The following is an 18,583-nucleotide window of genomic DNA, read 5'->3' as shown; positions in this document are numbered from 1 at the left end:
AGCTCCCCCCATCTCCCTGGGGGGCAGAGTCTGGGGACCCCAAAGCGCTTCCCTTCATCTGAAGTCCTGCTGTCATCACTCATTCCCATCACGCATCTCCCTTTGAGTGGAAGGTCTGGGTGTCCGGGGAGGGGCGGCATCAGAGCTGGTTGTACGTGTTTATTCCTGACTGTGAAGCAGCTCGAGGTTGTCTTCTGAGGCTTTACCTGGCGTGGGGAGGGGAGCAGATTGGTGGATGTGGAGACAGAAGACATTCTGTCCTCTGAGAAGAGATGCAGATGCCAGGATGGGCTTAGATGTAGAGAAGAAAGGGGAGAAAGCCGGTGGCAGGAGAGTCCTCCGAAGGGGTGTTGGCAGGAGCAGACAGGGCGAGGCAGGAAGAAGCCTATTTCTCTGACCATGAGCCCAGCCTGAGCCCATCCTCCAAAGCCTTCTGCAATCGCAGCTCCTTTTCGGGTAGGGTGTTTTGATGAAGGTGCGGTTTCAAGACCTCCCACAAAGGAGTCACATAATTTATTACTGTCAGGTCCCAGGGTGTGTGTGTCGGGGGTGGCGGGCGCTTCGTGAGCCGGGGAAGGGCAGTCCTGCTTCCAGGTCACCAGTGAGCAGGAGATGGACAGCAGAGTAGCAAAGTGCCTGTAACTCCTAAGGTGGCTGGGGCACCAGTCACTGACTTTCATGGGCTGAGCAGCAGGTGGTCAGGTGGGACAGCAAGGCTCCAGGGTGGGGACCATCCCCCTCCTTTCCTGAACACCTGGCAGAAGGCCGGGGCGGGCCCTCTAAGGCCACCCCGACTGGTTCCCTTGAATTCCCTCTGGGGAAGCAAGGCCTGAGGGGAGAAGGCCCAGGCTTGGCTGCGTGGGTGCGACCTCACGGAGCCCCGAGAGCATAGGGGAAAGGAGATCAGGACTCCTGGCCTAGGCTCACCTAGGGGTGGTCCCTCGCCCGGACTCAGGGCCTCGTGGCCAAACTCCGGCTCTTCCTGTCAGCAGCCGTGGGGAACAATCCCTACACGGGCTGCCAGAGCACTGTGCCCCTGCGCGGGCACAGCTGCCCACGAACCCCGCTGTAGCCCGAGCATCACCTACGCGTGCTCACGCCCGCACTCCCGCGTCCACAAGGGTACCCGTATTCACTTGGCCCGTGTTTCTCGGAGCCTCCGTGCGACTACGCAGAAGGCGCGCCTGTTCCGAGCTGGCGCGGGGGCGCAACACGGAGTGGCCTCAGTTCTAGCGCGGATCCGAGAAGTTTCGGCTTCCCGCGGTGCCCCCCGCCGCCCGCCGATGTGACCAGGGCGCCTCCGGACTCCGAAGAGAGGGAGGACCGCAGCGCGGCCGGGCGGAAGCCCTCCGAGGGCCCCAGGCGGCTGCGCGACGTGCAGACGGGGTGCGGAGCTTCCGGAGGGTCCCCACCCACCTCCTCCCCGCCCCGCGCGGCCCCGGCCGCCCACGGCTCGAGCGCCAGGCCTCGCGGGCTGGAAGCCTGGCCGCCGGGTGGGCGCCGGGCGCGCGGGCGGGGGGGAGCCGGGCCGCGACGCAGGAGTAGAGGCCCCGCCCCGCGCGCGCTCCGCCCGCCCCGCCCGCGCGTGCGCAGCTCCGCCCCCCGCCGCGGGCGGCCGGTGACGTCAGGCCGGCCGCTCTCCGGCGCCCCCCGCGGCCGCGCGCAGCCGGGCCCGCGGTCCCTTTAACGCGCGGCCCGAGGGGGCGGCGGCGGCGGCGGCGGCGGCGGGGCGCACGGACGCGGCGGGCCGCGCGCCCTCCCTGCCTGCGTCCCGGGCCGGGGGCGCATGGGCGGCCTCGGGCGGCGGGGCAGCAGCCGGGGCGCGCAAGGGGCCGGGGCCGAGGCCGGCGGGGCGGGCGGGGCCCGGGCGGCTGGGCGGGGGCGCGGGGGCCTGGTCGCGGCCGGGCCGGGCCGGGCCGGGAGCGGCGCGCGGGCGGGGCGCGGGCGGGCGGGCGGGCGGGCGGCGGGGAGGCGCCCGCGTCCGAGGCCCGGGCCGGGCCTGAGCGCCGCGCCATGGCGGAGACCAAGATCATCTATCACATGGACGAGGAGGAGACGCCGTACCTGGTCAAGCTGCCCGTGGCGCCCGAGCGCGTCACGCTGGCCGACTTCAAGAACGTGCTCAGCAACCGGCCGGTGCACGCCTACAAATTCTTCTTCAAGTCCATGGACCAGGACTTCGGGTCAGTGGGCCTCGCGGCCTGTGCGAGGGCGCGCGTGTCGGCACCTTTCTGCGCCCGGCAGGGCAGGGGGATCCTGGGGCTGTGCCCGCGCGCGCCGCTGCGGTGTGTCCTACCTGTCTGTATCCTGAGCAGGGGTCGCCCGGGCCCCTGCCTGCCTGCCCGGGAGCCTTTGAGCTCTGACCCGTGGGCAGGCGGGGATCCTGGCTTCTCCACTCCAGCCCTCCTCGCGGCTCCCGTCCTGTTCTGAGTGTGTATGACCTGCGGTGGTGGAGGTCTCCGGAAGCCCACCCTGGCATCTGCCAGCGTCAGGGCCCGCTTCCTGTCTCGCTTCTGTGGAGGGCAGGTGCTTAGGCATGACCTGGACAGCCTGAGATTCGTGGGACTCGGGTCAGAGGAGTGTCGGAGTGTCCCGTGGAAGGGGTTGGAGTGGGGGGGCAGCCACCCAGTGGGTCCCCTAGTTAGCACGGGGGAAATGAGATGATCTGGACAGGGATACAAGTCTGTCTGCTGGGGTCTGCAGCAGTTTCTGGAGGCTAGAGACAGCCTCCTCTTGGTCTCCAGAGTCCTCAGGACAGGGCAGAGGTCAGGGGTCACTAGTGACCATGGGCCTGCCCTGGGGTTGCTGGCTGCAGGGCCTCTGTCTGTGCTGAGCCACACAGCCCTTGGGTTCCTGGAGCAGCCTCTGGGTCAGGGTCCCTATGTCTGCACTTAGCAGTGGCTGTCCTGACCAAGGGGACTTCTCAGTTGTGCGGGGCAGCTGAGCCTCTAGAACAGTGAGTGGTGAGCAGAGGCCTGACCCAGCACAGCCACGGGTAACCTGAGTCCCCTGCTCAGCAGCGCTGGGGGGGCACCCAGAGGCTTCATGGGCCGAGCAGGTGTGCCTGGGTGCCCTCGGGCAGCCCGTGTCCTTGTGTGTGGCTGCGCCTCGGGACTTTGACATTGAGGCCGTTTCCTGGATTCTGCGGTTCGTAGGCCCAGGTCAAGTCAAGCTGAGGCCGCTGTGTGGCTCTCAGGGAGGCCTGAGGGCCATGTGGACAACTGGACTCCCTTGGGCCTGCCCAGCACGAGGGAGAGGCAGAGACGGGAGGGTGTGTCTGGGACAGCATCGGAAAGCTCGGTGCCCCCCGCCCTGCTGGGCCCAGGCTGGGCTCCACAGGGTAGGGCATCATTTAAGGGCATGTGATCCCAGCATGGACCTCGCTGGGCCATCCCATCTTCTCTGGGTCTGGCCTGCTTTGGGTGTTAGCATTGGGTATGTGAAAGTGTTTCGTTTTTAACTTGATTATTTTAATAAAAATCACTCAAGTCGCACATGCTCTGTCACAAACTGAAGCCAGCAGGGAGTGTGTGTCCAGGCATGTGCCCAGCCCCCCAGCTTGCTGCCCTTGGACCGTGATCCGGGCTGCATCCTGAGGGGTCTGACCCTGCTCCTGTGTCTGAGAGCCACTAAGCTGCCGAGACCCCTGTCCCGCTCAACGTGTTCTCCCAGCAGAGGCCGGGCCTCCTGGAGGACTTGCAGGACCTGGGTTCCCTGGCCTAGGAGGACAGTGGGCGGGCAGATCTGGGTCCTAAAGCATGAGTAGGAGCTCTTCAGGTCACCTGAGCATGTCTGGAATGTGGGGGAGGGAATAAGAGCAGTCTGGCAGATGGGGCTGGGACAGAGGGAGGGTTTGGGGTGACTTTGGAAAGTTCATCTTATCCCCCACCCCGATCTCTGGTTTGTGGGCTATTGGCCTCAGGGGACCCTTGGAGAGGATCAGCCTCCTTCTCCACCATACTAAGATCTACCTGCAGAGCTCTAGCTCTTATTTATTCTGTAAAGTCGCTTATTCAGTGGAATAAGTTTTCTCTGGGAGGAGCTGGTTAGTCATTCACACCTTAGTATAAACCAGAACTGGAGGCTCGTCCTGGATACCTAGTGGATGTAGTTGGAGGTTGTGGAGAGTGTAGGTCCTGGCTGGGCTGGGGCAGAAGCTGTCTCAGGAGAGGGGACTGTGAGGAGCGCCAGGTGAGCCTGGGCATCCTGCCCCAACCCCTCAGGCCACTGTGGGAGCCTGAGGTGTGGCCATAGCCACGTGCTCTGGGCCGACCCCCTCTCTTCCCCGTGGGCCTCTTTGACCAAAAGGGCGGCAAGTCCTGCACCCACTTCCCACTTTTCCTATGCAGGTCACAGCTATTGTGTCCTAGCAAAGCTGGGGAGGGTCTCTGGGCCTGGGGAGGGCTGGCCCGGAGGTGGGCCAGTGCTGGTGCAAGGAGGGGCTTGGCCTGGCCTTGGGGCCAAGGGGCAGAGGTTGAGGGCATTTGGTCACAGGTTTCTGCCACTAGGGCCGCTTTGCAGGTTCCAGGCCTGGCTGCTCTTGGCATGAAGCCATCTGTCTGGTGGTGGCCCTGGCCCCTTGGCGTCTGGGCTAGGAGCTCCAGTCTGTGGGGCCACCTGTCATGGTTTTGGGTGGCGTGGGGGTGCTGTGCTTGGCCTGGCCCAGAAGGCCCGCGGTCCCCCTCTACCGCTGCCGCTCAGCCCGCTGGGCTCGGGAAAGTCTAGACCTGTGACCCCCAGAGCCCGCGGCAGGTCGTGGAGGACTGGGACCCCTCACCCTGGAGCCTACTGCTGGTCAGGAGACAGTGAGGGGACAGATGAAGGCTCTGTGGGAGCTGAGGACCCCCAACTCATGGGGACACAGTTGGGGCCACCCGGTCGGGAAGGGCCGGCTGTGGTGTGCGGTGGCCTCTGGGGGCCCAGGGGTCCTCCTGGCCCCTGGCTTCGTTCCAAGGGCCCCACTTCGAGCAGATTCCTCACTGGGGCGAGTCTGCGAGGGCGGCAGGTGGGGCTGGGCATCCCAAGTTGGATGTTAACTGGGATCTCGCCAGGAACTCTGAGGTTGGGGGCAAGGTGCCAACAGGGGTGTCCCTGGGCAGCCAGCCCGAGGGTCAGTGCCTTCATCGACCACTGCTCCCGAGGCCTGCGCTCCTGCCTGCTGAGGCCCCACCCGGGAGGGAGCCCAGGGTGGTCTGGGGGCCTCTCCTGTGCACAGCCCAGGTCTCCCTGGATCCCACCCTGTCCCTCTTCCTGGCCATCGGCGGGGGTGGGCAGCACTGCGCACCCCGTACCCTTTTTCCTGGGGGCTTGGACACCTGCCCCCCCCTCCCTGCTGTCCCGGCCTAGCTGCCCCTCAGTGCCCCAACCTCCAGGGAGCAGGACGCTGTCCTGCGCAGGCTGGGAGGGGTGTTTCTTAGCCACAGAGGGCCGGCGAAGGGGGGCCTGGGAGGGGTGTGCCTGGGTGGGTGGGTGCGTGGAGGCTTCAGGCAGCTCTGGGGGATGGGCCATCTTGGGGTACTGGCTGCATGGGCAGTGGGGCCTTGGGGTGCTCCTGGGCCCCCCGGCCTGGGGTGCCTGCCTCAAGGGTGCCAGGCAGGCCCCAAGGATGAGTCACAAAGGGTGGGGGCGGGGGTGCAGCGGAGGTGGCTGGCTGGGCTCCCTGGGCCGTGAAGCGGGCACCAGGTCCCTCCTGGGTCTGTGGCTGCTTGGGTGCCCAGGAGGGCTTGCTGTAGTCCCTTGTATGTTGGCTGCAGATGGGCAGGACCCCAGGTGTCCCCAGGCCACCCAGGTCTTCCTGTGGTGACAGCTCTCTGTGTAGCTTTCTCGGTTGAATCTTGGACTGGTCCCGGACGTGGTGTGAGAGTGGGGCCGCAGGCAGGGTCTGCTCGTCACTAGGGAGAGGAGGGGTCCGAGGAGTGGCTCTTTTCATCTGCCAGGGTGTCCCCCTATTGTGTGTGTGTGTGTGGGTGGCCGGGGGCGGGGGGCAGGTGGTCACCGTAGCCCCCGGCAGTGCCCTCCCTCTCCAGACGGGCTCTGTCTGCTCCACATCCACTCTGCCCCAAGGGCCCTGCTCCCTGGTGGGAGGTGGTGTGTCAGCTCTGCGGGGGACTCCTGCCCTTGCTGCGGCCTGGGACCAGCCAAGTGGAGGGGTCCAGGCCCAGCAGGCTGTGAGGCTGTTTCCTGCCTGGTCTCTGGCTCTTCTTTCTGCACTGGGCCTCAGTCCCAGGTGTAGACGTCTGCACGCTGGGCAGGGCGGATTCCAGGGGGCAGGCGCCGGGGCCCTTCCCACTGCAGGCCCCGCCCTGCCTGCCCTGCTTCCCCCCCCACACCCCCCACCCCCGGCCTCCAGGAGGTTGCAGTACAGGATGTGCGGGGCCACGGCCATGGCCACAGCCTGCCCTGCCCTGCCCCACAGCCCCTCCCCTGCTGCCCTCCTCACTCCTTTGAACCTGATGCCTAGATCTCCTGAACCTGTTTCTGACCCCAGGGTCACTAGCGTCCTTCCCAGTGGGTGCTGCCCTGGCCCTCTGCGACCTGCCCTTCCCACCCCTCAAGCTCACCCGGCTGGGGCAGCATCGAGGGACAGGCCAGGGCTAGCTGCTGGGCAGTGGCTGGTGGGGCTCGCTGACCTCCAGGACCTGAGCCTTCTTGTGGGCCCAGCTGGCCCTAAGCCTACTTTTCCAGGTCTTGCATTGGGCTGGTGCAGTGAGTGGCATCTGCTTCTGTGTCCCTGGTCGCCGATGGGCATGCCTCTGAGTGTGTGTGCTTGTGGGTCCGTGTGCCGGGCACCCTGGCCTGCCTGGGTCTAGGGGTCCCTTTGTGCCGCGGCCCTCCGCATTGCGAACCGGGTGCTGTTCTGGGCCGGTGGGGCGGGCCCCGCCCTCCAGATCCACACTCCAGGGGCGCAGGCACCATGCAGGGTGGGTTGTTCCACGGAGCCCTAGGCTGTGATCTGCTGCTGGGGGGTCGAGTGTCTGTGCCCCCTGAGTCCTTGGAAGGATGCTGGAGTTTCCCAGGAAGGGAATGTGCTGGACCAGGGCGTCCACAGGGACTGACCTCTGGGCCTGTGGCTGGACGCCCCAGGTGGCACATGCCCCAGGCCAGCTGGGGGCCTTACTCCAGCGCCTGCTGGCCACAGACGGGGCAGCCCCCAGGGTGGCAGCTTCACGACTGTCTGCCCACAGGGTGGTGAAGGAGGAGATCTCTGACGATAATGCCAAGCTGCCCTGCTTCAACGGCCGTGTGGTCTCCTGGGTGAGTCTGCAGGGGCTGGACACCTGTGCCCGGGGCCCTGCCGGGGTGGCCTGGAAGCCTCGTCCCTGAGTCCTCGCTCTCCTCTGCAGCTGGTCCTGGCTGAGGGCGCACACTCGGATGCGGGGTCTCAGGGCACTGATGGCCACGCGGACCTGCCCCCACCTCTTGAGCGGACGGGTGGCATCGGGGACTCCCGGCCCCCCTCCTTCCAGTAAGGACTCTGGGGGGTGGCGCTGAGCCCAGTGGTCCTGAGGGACCTGCCAGGCCTGTTGGGGATGGAGAGGGGCAGCAGAGCAGGGGCCTGTGGTCAGCAAGCGCTGGTCAGCAGGGGCCCAGAGCGGGCTGGGGGGTGGATGGGGGCCCTTGCCAGAGTTGGAGTTCCACCAGATGAGGGAGGAAAGGAGCTGAGGGCATCCACGGCCCGGCCTGCCCCACCCTGCCTTCCTCTTGGCGCAGCCCGAACGTGGCCAGCAGCCGCGATGGGATGGACAACGAGACTGGCACAGAGTCCGTGGTCAGCCACCGGCGGGAGCGAGCTCGCCGCCGGAACCGTGAGGAGGGTAATTAGGCCACACCTTTGACCTCCCTGGGCCCCTGGGGGGCACCCCAGGCCCCTGCTGTCCAGTGGGGTCCCTCGGTGGAGGTTCCTGACTCAGCTGACAGGATCCTAGCGACCCCCCCTCTGCAGCAACCCCAGCAACAGGTGCTCCAGGGCACCCCGCAGCCATCTCCCCTCCCTGCTGTGCCCACAGCTGCCCGGACCAACGGGCACCCGAGGGGGGACCGGCGGCGGGATCTGGGGCTGCCCCCCGACAGCGCGTCCACTGTGCTGAGCAGCGAGCTCGAGTCCAGCAGCTTCATCGACTCGGACGAGGACGACAACACCAGTCGGTGGGCATGGGCGGGTGTCCAGGCGCGTGCGGGTGTCCGTGTGCCCACGAGCAGGGGCCGGGCCGGCTGCCTCGTGTCTGCCGAGCCGTGGGGCTCCTGTTGCGGGAGCAGGGGCTGAGCCCGTTCCGCAGCGCGTCCCGCGCGGGCTTCCCTGGGGTGCGTGCAGGCGGAGAGGCTGCCGGCGCCCTGACCCTGTGCCCCCGCAGGCTGAGCAGCTCCACCGAGCAGAGCACCTCGTCCCGGCTCATCCGGAAGCACAAGCGGCGCCGGCGGAAGCAGCGCATGCGCCAGACGGACCGCGTAGGTGGAGGGGGTGCGGGCCGCTCTGTCCCCTGGGGCCGCCGCGCCGCCCGCAGCCCCTCACCCAGGGCCGCCCCCGCAGGCCTCCTCCTTCAGCAGCATCACGGACTCCACCATGTCGCTGAACATCATCACCGTCACGCTCAACATGGGTGAGGCCTCTGCCGCCGCCGCCGCCAGAGGGGCCCGGGGCTCGGGGGCGGGGGGCGCTTGTTCACACACCCGGCCCCGCAGAGAGGCACCATTTCCTGGGCATCAGCATCGTGGGCCAGAGCAACGACCGGGGCGATGGCGGCATCTACATCGGCTCCATCATGAAGGGCGGGGCTGTGGCCGCCGACGGCCGCATCGAGCCGGGCGACATGCTGCTGCAGGTGTGGGGCTGCCAGGGGCCGCGGGGAGGGGCGGGCGAGGTCTGCACCCCCCACCACTGTGCTGACCCCCCGCCCCAGGTGAATGACGTCAACTTCGAGAACATGAGCAACGACGACGCCGTGCGGGTGCTGCGGGAGATTGTGTCCCAGACGGGGTGAGGCGCGCGCGTGGCGGGGGGAGGGGGTGCTGCTTGGGGCCTCGCCGGTGTGACCCGCCCACCCCGCAGGCCCATCAGCCTCACGGTGGCCAAGTGCTGGGACCCAAGCCCTCGGAGCTACTTCACCATCCCGAGGGGTGAGTGACCCCCCCGGGGCTGGCGGGGCAGGGCGGGGGCGGGGGCGGGGGCGCCCAGCCCAGCCTGAAGGGCCTCTCTCCCTGTGCTCCTGTGCCCCTGTGCTCTGCCTTCTTCCCCACTGTCCATTCGTCTGTCGCCACACGGTGGCTGCCCAGCTGACCCGGTTCGGCCCATCGACCCGGCCGCCTGGCTGTCCCACACGGCGGCGCTGACCGGAGCCCTGCCCCGCTACGGTACGAGCCCCTGCTCCAGCGCCGTCACGCGCACCAGCTCCTCCTCACTAACCAGCTCTGTGCCCGGCGCTCCGCGTAAGTGGCGGCTCCTGAGATCAGAAAACGGAGGCACCCGTGAGGGCCCAGCCGAGGCGCCTGCCTGGCACGGCCACCCCCGAGGGCCATCCCGGCTTGAGCGTTGGTGCTGGTGCCAGGCCCACGAGGGCGGACACTGTACCCTGGGGTCACGGACACATGGGCGCCCACGCTCGCACCCTCTTCCCAGCCCTCTGTCTGTAGTGGGAGGGAAGGGCCTGGGGGGCCGGGCCGGGCCTGCCCAAGGGTCTGCTATCTGGCAGGGGCAGGCGGCATCCGTGTGGCCCTCACGCTGCTTTTCTGCCACTAACATGACTAATAGGCCCAGCTTGCGGGGAAGGGGGTGGAGGGGGTCTGGTCTCCGCCCCGTGGGGTCCGGTCTGCAGGGCGGGGGTGGCCTCGCCTGGTTGGCCACAAGACCTGGTGAAGCATCTCCCTGTTGGAGATGAGGCCCCACCCTCCCCGCCCCAGGCCGCTCCCTGACCCTGTGCGGGCGGTCGGGTGGGTGGTGGAGGGTCCTTGCGGCCGTGCTCGCGGCTGTGCTCCCGGCCGTGGCTGAGCGCGGGGTGTGCCTTGCAGAGCTGGAGGAGGCGCCCCTGACGGTGAAGAGTGACATGGGTGCTGTCGTCCGGGTCATGCAGCTGCCGGACTCGGGCCTGGAGATCCGCGACCGCATGTGGCTCAAGATCACCATCGCCAATGCCGTCATCGGTGCGGGGCCCTGGGCAGCGGGGGGCTTGGGGGCGGTGGGGCGCGGCCCAGGCTCCCCACCTGACGCCTGACGCCGGCTGCGCCAGGGGCGGACGTGGTGGACTGGCTGTACACGCACCTGGAGGGCTTCCGCGAGCGGCGGGAGGCGCGCAGGTACGCCAGCAGCATGCTGAAGCGCGGCTTCCTGCGGCACACGGTCAACAAGGTCACCTTCTCCGAGCAGTGCTACTACGTCTTCGGGGACCTGTGCAGCAGTGAGTGGGGGCCACGGGCAGAGGGCCCCGGAGGACCCGCCCGCCTCCCCTTACCTGCCCCCCCTCCTGCAGATCTCGCAGCCCTGAACCTCAACAGCGGCTCCAGTGGAGCCTCCGATCAGGACACGCTGGCCCCGTTGCCCCACCCGGCTGCCCCCTGGCCCCTGGGCCAGGGCTACCCCTACCAGTACCCGGGGCCCCCGCCCTGCTTCCCACCCGCGTACCAGGACCCTGGCTTCAGCTACGGCAGCGGCAGCGCTGGGAGCCAGCAGAGTGAAGGTGAGGGCCCGCCGGCCAGCGTCCAGCTCCCTGCCTGCCCACCTGGCTCTGCCCTGTTGCCCACCCCCTCCCCGCCCCCCGCCCTGTGCGCTCCCACCTGCTCTGTGCTCGGGCCCTGGGTGGCTTCTTCTGGAAGGGGTGAGTGGTTAGAAGCTTCAGGGGTTGGGGGGGGGCGCTGGTGTTCCAGACGTGGCAGAGGCCGAGGCAGGAGGTGGTGTGGGAATGGGGGCTGGGGGTGTGGGGGGACATGCGGGGCCCTGGGACGTAGTGGAGGACAGACACCTCCCCCGGCCCCCTGTGGTGGCCTGGAACCAGCAAGGGGCAGTTTCGCAGACACACGCGGCCTGTGGCGGAGATGCGTGGGGAAGTGGGGCAGAGGTGGGGGCTCGGGGTCCCCAAGGAGAAGCTTCATGGGAATAGTGTCCCAAGGCTGAGGGTCAGGGAGGTTAGCCGGCACATGCCCCTGCACCCAGCACACCGGAGGGGGTGCGGAGAGCAGCTGCTCAGAGGGCAACAGAGTCCAGGGAGAAGCTGTGTCAGGTGCCTGTGGGCCCTGGACAGGTCCAGCTGGCAGGGGGCATGCCCTGGGCGGCGGGGTGGGTGCCCGGGCCGGGCCGGTGTGTAACTCCTCTGTCCCTTGCTTTGTGCTGAGCAAGCCTTAGACTGAAGGACTAGCGGAACGGACCCTCAGGGCCGGTAAGCCAGGGTCCTGCCCCGCGCCCCTGTCGGCACGTCCCCAGCCAGGGGGCGTCTTCAGGTTTCCGGCACTTCCTGAGAGCCCAGGAGGGGCTGAGCTGAGCAGCTGGCCGGGGTTCTGGGGTCAGATCAGAGGAGGGTCTTTGGGGCGGGGCGTCCAGAACGGCCGGCCGGTGTGCGGGCGCACAGGGTCTTCTCTGGGCCTCGCTTTCTCAGCAGCAAGACCAGGCCCTTGGTTCAGGCGCTGGGGTGAGGAGTCAGGCACAAGCTGGCCTCGGCATGTCCCTGCTTGTCTGCCCCCCTCCGCTGTCCCCCGTCTGCTTCCACTGCTTCCCCGGGCGAGGCCAGCCCAGCCCTCGTGTCTGCATGGCTGCCCACCACCCCCGCCCCAGGCTCAGGACCACCGGGTTCTGCTCCTGGTTGCCCCGGCAACGGCCACCTGTCCCAGGAGAAGCCAGGCCTGACACTGACTGGCCCATTCCTCTCCCTACTTCTTGACCCCAGGAAGCAAAAGCAGTGGGTCCACCCGAAGTGCTGGCGGGAGCAGCCGTCGGGCCCTGGGTCGAGAGAAGGAGAGCCGGTCGGCTGGAGCTGGGGGCAGTGGCAGCGAGTCGGACCACACAGCGCCAAGCGGGGCCGGTGGCAGTGGCTGGCGGGAGCGTCCAGCTAGTCAGCTCAGCCGCGGCAGCAGCCCGCGCAGCCAGGCCTCGGCTGCCGCCCCTGGGCTCCCCCCGCTGCACCCCCTGACAAAGGCCTACTCGGTGGTGGGCGGGCCGCCCGGGGGGCCGCCTGTCCGGGAGCTGGCCGCAGTCCCCCCAGAGCTGACGGGCAGCCGCCAGTCCTTCCAGAAGGCCATGGGGAACCCCTGTGAGTTCTTTGTTGATATCATGTGACCGGGGAGAATGCCCGCAGCTGGTCCTGCTGTCCCTGCAGGCGGGTGCTGTGCCTGGAGCTGGTGCGCTTGCCTCGGCGGCCCAGCCTGTGCTTAGTGCCGTGGCGTCTGGGCCCAGACAGAATGGCGGTAGGCGGCAGGCGGGGGCCGAGTAGAGGCCATTGGCTGCGGGTGCTGGGGCAGGTCTGACCTGCGCCCCTGGGCGTGTGCCTCAGGGACCCTCCCTCACCCACAGAGCTGTGCTCAGGGCCTCAGACTGAGCTTAGAGGTGGCCTGGGTCCCTCCTTCACCTGGTTCACAGGCCCCACCCATCTTGCCCAGGCCGGAGGCCCTCTCGGGAGTGGGATCAGAGCCCCGAGGGCCCTCTGTAGCTGCCCAGGGCGGGTGTCTAATTTATTTATTTATTACCTGGCCTGTGTGCCCTGGGGGCGGTGGCAAGTCAGCTGGCCCCACCCCCAGCCACCGGAGCAGAGTTTGAGGTCTCCCCACGCCTGCAGGGGCACAGGTCGCCTGCAGGGGCACAGGTCGAGTCTGCGAGGGGGTGGGAGGGTTGTGAGGGGGAGTCGGAGGTGGCTGGGGGGCATAGTCCCGCTGGCAGGAGGGGATGCTGACCCCCAGGGACGAGGGCACAGATGCACATAGCTGCTGCGGGTCGGGGCAGAGGCCTTGGCCAGCTCGCCCTTTCACACTGTCCTCGGGTGGCCGCCACCCCCCACCGCACACGCTACTTCCGTCCCGGCATCTCTGGCCTGCACACGTCTGCGCTGTAGATACCGTATCGAGTCGGCGCGTCCGTCCAGATAGTCAATAGAGCTGCTTCTGTGTAAATGCTATTTTAAACACTAAAAAGCATTTAATTTTATGGGACCGGCATGCGTGACCTGTATCTCTTCTTTCCTACTTTCAGAGGTTGGGGTGCAGGGGCTGGGGGCAGCCTCCTGGGGGCAGCCAGGAGCTGACCCATGACTGGCTTGGTACTGTCCACGCGGTGCCAGCTCAGCCAGGAAGCCCTGGCGCAGTAGCCCTGGGCGGCGGTCCTCTGTCCGTGGTGCTGGCCTCTGGTTTGGGGGGTGGGGTCCTTGTGGCTGGCGCTGGCCTTGGTGCTGACCCCCACCCTGCCTGGGCTCTGTCCACGGTGCTGGAGGTGGCTGACCCCCATTTATTGGCTCAGGCCAGCCAGGGAGGCAGAAGGAAGCTGGGTGCCCCCTCCCTCCTGAGTGGGCCTCTACCCTACGCTGGGGCCCACTGTCAGGCACCCACCCCTGCAGGGGGTCAAGAGAGCCCCAGCCCATCCACCAATGTCCCGCCCCTGAGGGCCTGCTAGTGGGGGCCCAGGCTGGGCCCAGCCAGGCAAGTGATGCCTGTCTGGCCTTCACCTGGTCTGTCAGGGGTTTTCCTGAGAGCTCGGCTGCAGCCCCACGGGCTCTAGGCTACTGTCCGTGGGCGTCTCTCAGGGACAGTGGGCCTTGGTCACCTGTGCAGTCCAGGGCTCAGCTGGGACAGGGATAGCCTGTCTCTGGGGCCCTAGATAATGAGGTTCCGTGGGACTGAGGCCCCTTATGCAGGCCTGGAGGTCACTGTGGGGTCAAGGGTGGTAGAATCTGAGAGTCAGGGCACAGCCTGCTGGTTGCCGCACAGGAACTTGGTCTGGGGGCACCTTGACTACGTCTGAGGTCACTGGGGGGAGGTCACTGGGTCAGGGGTCATTTGTTTTTTCCCAGAGTCTCCTCCCCGCCCCCCTGCCCTCTGGCATCCCCCCAGGAAGAACGTGGGGGTGTTGAGCTCTGGCCACCTCAGCAGCAGGTAGCACTTGGGCAGGTGGAAAGTGGCCAGGATGCCCAGCACACAGAGGAGGGCGGCACCCATGTGCACGGCAGGCTGGGAGGCCACAGGCACGTTGGCTAGGAGGGGCACAAAGGAAACCCAGGTGATGAAGTAGGCCAGCATGGCGAAGGTCAGGCTGCGGGCGCTGTTGTGGTAGCCAGGCTGGCTCTGCACCAGGAAGGTGCCCAGGAAGCAGAGGAAAGCCAGCGTGGCATTGGCAGCATGTACCAGGCTGAAGCTGATCCAGGAGTGCACGCGGCAGTGCACCAGTGCCTCTGTGGGCAGCGCACGCCAGTCTGTCACCACCTCCGGTGGGAAGGCCACCAGGTACCAGGTGCAGAGCGCTGCTTGTGCCAGCATGGCGAGCAGCACCGCCAGCCAGGCCCAGGGCCCCCACAGGTGGCTGCAGAGCCAGTCGGCCCAGCTTGGCGGCAGCTCTGACCTCGCAAAGATCTCAGCCGCCTGCAGGAAGAGGGTGCTCAGGCAGCCAGTGAGAGGGAGGTGGAGCAGCGGCTGTTGGGCCAGGCAGCTGGCAGGGCCGGGCCGGCCCGGGAACAGGAGGACGCTCAGGCAGACGAGGCCCAGGCAGGCCAAGCCGAAGCAGGCCCGTGGCCCACCGGAGGCCTGAACCAGTGGGCTGTCTCGGTGCCAGATGAAGAGCCCCAGGGCTGCCAGCACCAGGCCCAGAGCCAGGCCCAGCAGCACGAGCAGCACCAGCACGGCTGGCTCCCCCCAAGCCAGGAACCTGGGCCTGCGGGGGAAACACCGGGTGCTCCGGTCCGGGGACCACTGGTCCTGGTCACACTGGACACAGAGGGTGTCATCTGAGGTGTGGGAGGAGAGAGGGGGCGCTGGGGGGCGCTGGCTTCCCCCACCTCACCCCTGCCAGGGGTTCTGGCCTCAAAGCCAGGCCTCCAACCCTCTGGGGACCCTCCCCACGGAGGAGGCAGGCCCAGGGGAGGCTCACCTGGGTTGCGCTGGTAGCTGCCCGCCTTGCAGTCCACACAGTCATAGCAGCAGGAGTGGAAGCCCTTCACCCGGCGCACCTGGCCCTCCTCGCACTGTCGAGAGCACTGGGACACGGGCTCCTGGGAGGGGCCTCGAGGCTCAGGCCTGCCCAAGACTGTGGGGCCGCCCCCTGCGCCCCCAGGCAGGGTCGGAGCTTACTCCTGGCCGCGGGGGAGCTGCCCTGTGGCTGGGGACGCAGCCCTGGCAGTTACCTTGTTCCCCGTTGTGTGCCAGCGCATCCGGGGACGCTGGAGCGTCAGGCGGCCGTCGAAAGTGCCCACGGTGCGCAGTGTGGGCATCAGGTCCTGCCACACCCACAGCTTCAGGTCGTAATCCATATCCACGTTCCCGCTGGTGTCGAACCGCAGTGTCAGGCCGCGCGCACGGAAGCTCAGGTTGTACATGTTCTCCAGGAGCTGGCGGGCAGGTCAGAGGGGGTGGGGGTGCTGGGCGGGGAGCGGCGGCCAGCCTGACCCCCCACCCCCCACCGTTCCTTCTCCTCCGATTGCCGGCGGCACCCGTGCCCTCACCTGCCAGGGCTGCACCGGCTCCCGCGTGGGGCAGCCCGAGGCGTTGCAGAGCAGCGTGTTGTGGAGCGCCTGGGCCACGCTGTACACAGCCGCGTAGGCGGGGAAGCTCCGGTGGTGCAGCAGCCCCTCGGACAGGCTCTCCAATGTGACGTAGTCACACTGGGGGCAGCGAGGCCCCACCACGTGCTCCTCCAGCCCCTGCCGCTCGGCAGCCAGCGAGGCGCAGTAGGCGGGGTCGGCGGCCAGGGCCAGGCGGGTCTGCACGTAGGCCGAGAACTCGGGCATCAGGGCACCCTGGTGCAGGAAGCCGAGCACGGTGCCCACCTGGTCCATGCCCGGCAGTGTCATGACCAGGTCCGAGGTCAGCCAGGCCTCGCTGGCCACCCACACCTTGGGCGAGAGCCTGCAGTGGAGGCTGTGGCTGAAGAGGCTGCGGGCGGCGCGGGCGGAGGAGAACAGCACCACTACCTGCACGCTGCTCTGGTTCACTTGGGGCAGCAGGCCCTGCGTGCAGTCCAGCCTTGGGCTACGGGCGTGGGGCAGCGGCACCAGGCCCTCGTGCGCGATGCAGATGCCCTTGGCGTTGGCCAGGTTGGAGAAGAGGCTCAGGCCCTGCCGGCCGTACTCGTCGTCGCTGCCCACGGCGGCCACCCAGTTCCAACGCAGCTCCTGCAGCAGCTCCACCATGGCCACTGCCTGCACGCGGTCGCTGGGCACCGTGCGGAAGAAGGAGGGGAACGTCTCGCGGTTGCTCAGCCGGTCCGTGCTGGCGCTGTAGCTGACCTGCGGGGCCGGAGGCACCTCCTGACAGGGGTGCCCAAGGTGGGCGGGGCTGGGGGGCAATGCGAGGAGAGGCGGGGGCGCACCTGCGGCATGAGGAAGAAGCCGAAGAACTTGCCGGTGACCAGGGCGACCTCAGACATGTGGGGCCCGATGACGGCCAGCACGCGGGGCTGGTACTGCGTGTAGTCGCAGTAGGTGGCAATGCTGCGGCTGCCAGCCTTGGCCATGAACACTAGGCTGGGCTTCATGGCGACCATGGGCTCTGAGCAGGTGTCGAAGAGGTCGTAGCCCAGGCGCAGCCCGGGGAGCAGGGCCGATCCGTTGTTGATTTCCTCCACAGCCATCATCATGGCCAGTGCCCAGAGCAGGCCGAGGGACGAGAACCTGGTGTCACAGGGGCTGTAACTGACCGACACTGCTTCCCTGGACCCGAGCCACCCCCGCTCCTGTCCCTACCTGGTACACACGGTGGCGTTGGGCTCTGTCCTGTCGCCCAGCCCAGCATCCTCGGTGGAGCCCAGGGGGAAGAGCCCCCCCAGCACGTAGTGCCCTTGCATGCTGAGCTGCCGGGACAGGCACAGCGGGGCCCCCGCCCCGAGGCCCAGGAGAGCTGTGAGGCCCAGGAGAGTCAGGCCTGGCATGGCAGGTGGCAGCTTCCAGCAGGGATGGCAGTGAGCAAACTGGGGGCCCAGATATGGGGAGTTGGGGTGGGCAGGCGGGGGCAGAGGATTTGTTTAGCAAAACCCTGGCCGGTCCTCACCTGCCAGCTCAGGTCCCTGGGGATGCCTTCCATCTCCCGGGCCCCACGGGTTTGCTTGCCTTGGACTCTTATTCTGATGCCACCACTAAGGCCCCCTGGCTGACAGTGACCTGAGCAGGCAGGCTCGGGGCAGCCACTGACCACGACCCCTTGCTACCTCCTTGCGCAGAAGCCCCTGGCACCCACCTCTTCCTGGAGGGGGAGGGTCACACTGGACCTGCCTGCCAGTGAGCCTGGCTTGGGTGCCAGTGCCCTGGGAGTGGGCACAGAAACCCTCTCCAGCCCTGGGCAGGTGCTGTCGGCCCCTGAGGGGGGACTGCAGGGGTGGTTTCATCTGCAGGCCTTGCGGGCAGCCTGAAGGGGGTGTCCCCCACCTCTGCTAACCAGGCCTCCACCCTGTGGCTGGGGAGAGAGGGACCCCAGGTGGAGGTCACGGCCTCTCGGCCCACCTGGAAACGGTGCAGCTTGAGGGTCTGAGGCCTAGAAGCTTTGGGGGCCTGGCCCCTGGTGCCACACAACAGGCCTGGGCCCTGGATGCAGCAGGTGCCTCCCTGTGGGGGCAGAGCCCAGCTGGGCCTGGAAGGCGTATGCAAACAAGGGAGGAGCGGCGGTAACCAAATGGTCCCCCGCCGCGGGTCAGCACAGGGCCAGGCCAGGGCCAGGCTGCTTAGCCCGGGTGCCTGGGGACTGGTCTCCCCACCCCCACCGCCACCAGGCCACACTGGCCCAGAGAAGCTGGGGGAGGCTAGTGATGCCCTGGGGGAGGGGGGCTCGGGTGGGGCCCGGAAGACGTTTACTGGAAGCTGTCGAGGGACCCGGCCTTTGCCTGTCCCCACTGCCCTGTGGGGAGGGCCCAGGCTGTAAGGCACCCTCGGGACACACACCACACACACACACACACACACACACACGGCGCCGCAGGTGCATGCCTGGATGCACGCGTGAATGCCTGCAGCGCTGGCTCTCTGGCCAGCAGAGCCCCCGGGCAGTTCTCCCAGGCCAGTCCCTCAGTCACCACACGGCGCCCCGAGCCCTGCGGGTGGGGGCAGAGCTAGATGGAGCGGCCGCTCGACACTGCTCCGCAGTTCTGACCCTTGGGCAGTGGCTGAAGAAGACCCTGCCCTACATGCAGCCCTCCATCCAGGCCTCTCCCATGGCACAGAGCCGCCCCTCCACTGGTCGCAGCCTCGGCAGAGCTTCCTTCTCCCTCCCTATCTCCAGCCACTTAGGTGACTCTGTGACTCAGTTTCTCACCTATGACATCGGGGTAATGACATGGACCTCGATGTCCAAGCCAAAGCTTGCTCAGAGGCAGGTGGGGCCCCCGACACTGGCCGGGCAGGCCTCATGTCCCCATGGTTGACACTCTGCCTTGACAGGCGCCTGGCACACCCAACCCCCTGCCCTTGAGGGCAGCAGCCAC

General features: G+C 67.7%; 2 protein-coding genes across 5 annotated transcripts; one reads left to right on the top strand and one right to left on the bottom strand.

Moving 5' to 3' along the window:
• DVL1 (dishevelled segment polarity protein 1) lies at positions 1,944–13,122 on the top strand. 4 transcript variants are annotated; one of them, XM_003127500.6, is made up of 15 exons: positions 1,945–2,183; positions 7,185–7,254; positions 7,344–7,465; positions 7,711–7,814; positions 8,007–8,145; positions 8,352–8,445; positions 8,528–8,597; positions 8,680–8,819; positions 8,898–8,974; positions 9,047–9,114; positions 9,271–9,423; positions 10,003–10,134; positions 10,221–10,388; positions 10,461–10,667; positions 11,868–13,122. In XM_003127500.6, exons 1-15 carry the CDS (start codon positions 2,014–2,016, stop codon positions 12,254–12,256), a joined length of 2,103 nt encoding a protein of 700 aa, XP_003127548.3. In that variant the 5' UTR covers positions 1,945–2,013; the 3' UTR covers positions 12,257–13,122. The 4 variants fall into 4 exon arrangements, with proteins under 4 accessions (XP_020953098.1, XP_003127548.3, XP_020953100.1 ...); XM_021097441.1 differs by having other exon boundaries at positions 9,271–9,348; positions 11,868–13,117; XM_021097439.1 differs by having other exon boundaries at positions 1,944–2,183; positions 10,221–10,667; positions 11,868–13,117.
• TAS1R3 (taste 1 receptor member 3) lies at positions 13,078–17,373 on the bottom strand. The gene is made up of 6 exons (NM_001113288.1): positions 16,857–17,373; positions 16,484–16,784; positions 15,618–16,400; positions 15,300–15,503; positions 15,047–15,167; positions 13,078–14,903 (listed from the first exon to the last, which is right to left on the bottom strand). Exons 1-6 carry the CDS (start codon positions 17,039–17,041, stop codon positions 13,930–13,932), a joined length of 2,568 nt encoding a protein of 855 aa, NP_001106759.1. The 5' UTR covers positions 17,042–17,373; the 3' UTR covers positions 13,078–13,929.

Source organism: Sus scrofa, chromosome 6 (assembly GCF_000003025.6).
Source record: "Sus scrofa isolate TJ Tabasco breed Duroc chromosome 6, Sscrofa11.1, whole genome shotgun sequence".
NCBI lineage: Eukaryota > Metazoa > Chordata > Mammalia > Artiodactyla > Suidae > Sus > Sus scrofa.
This window is presented reverse-complemented; position numbering and strand designations above follow the sequence as displayed.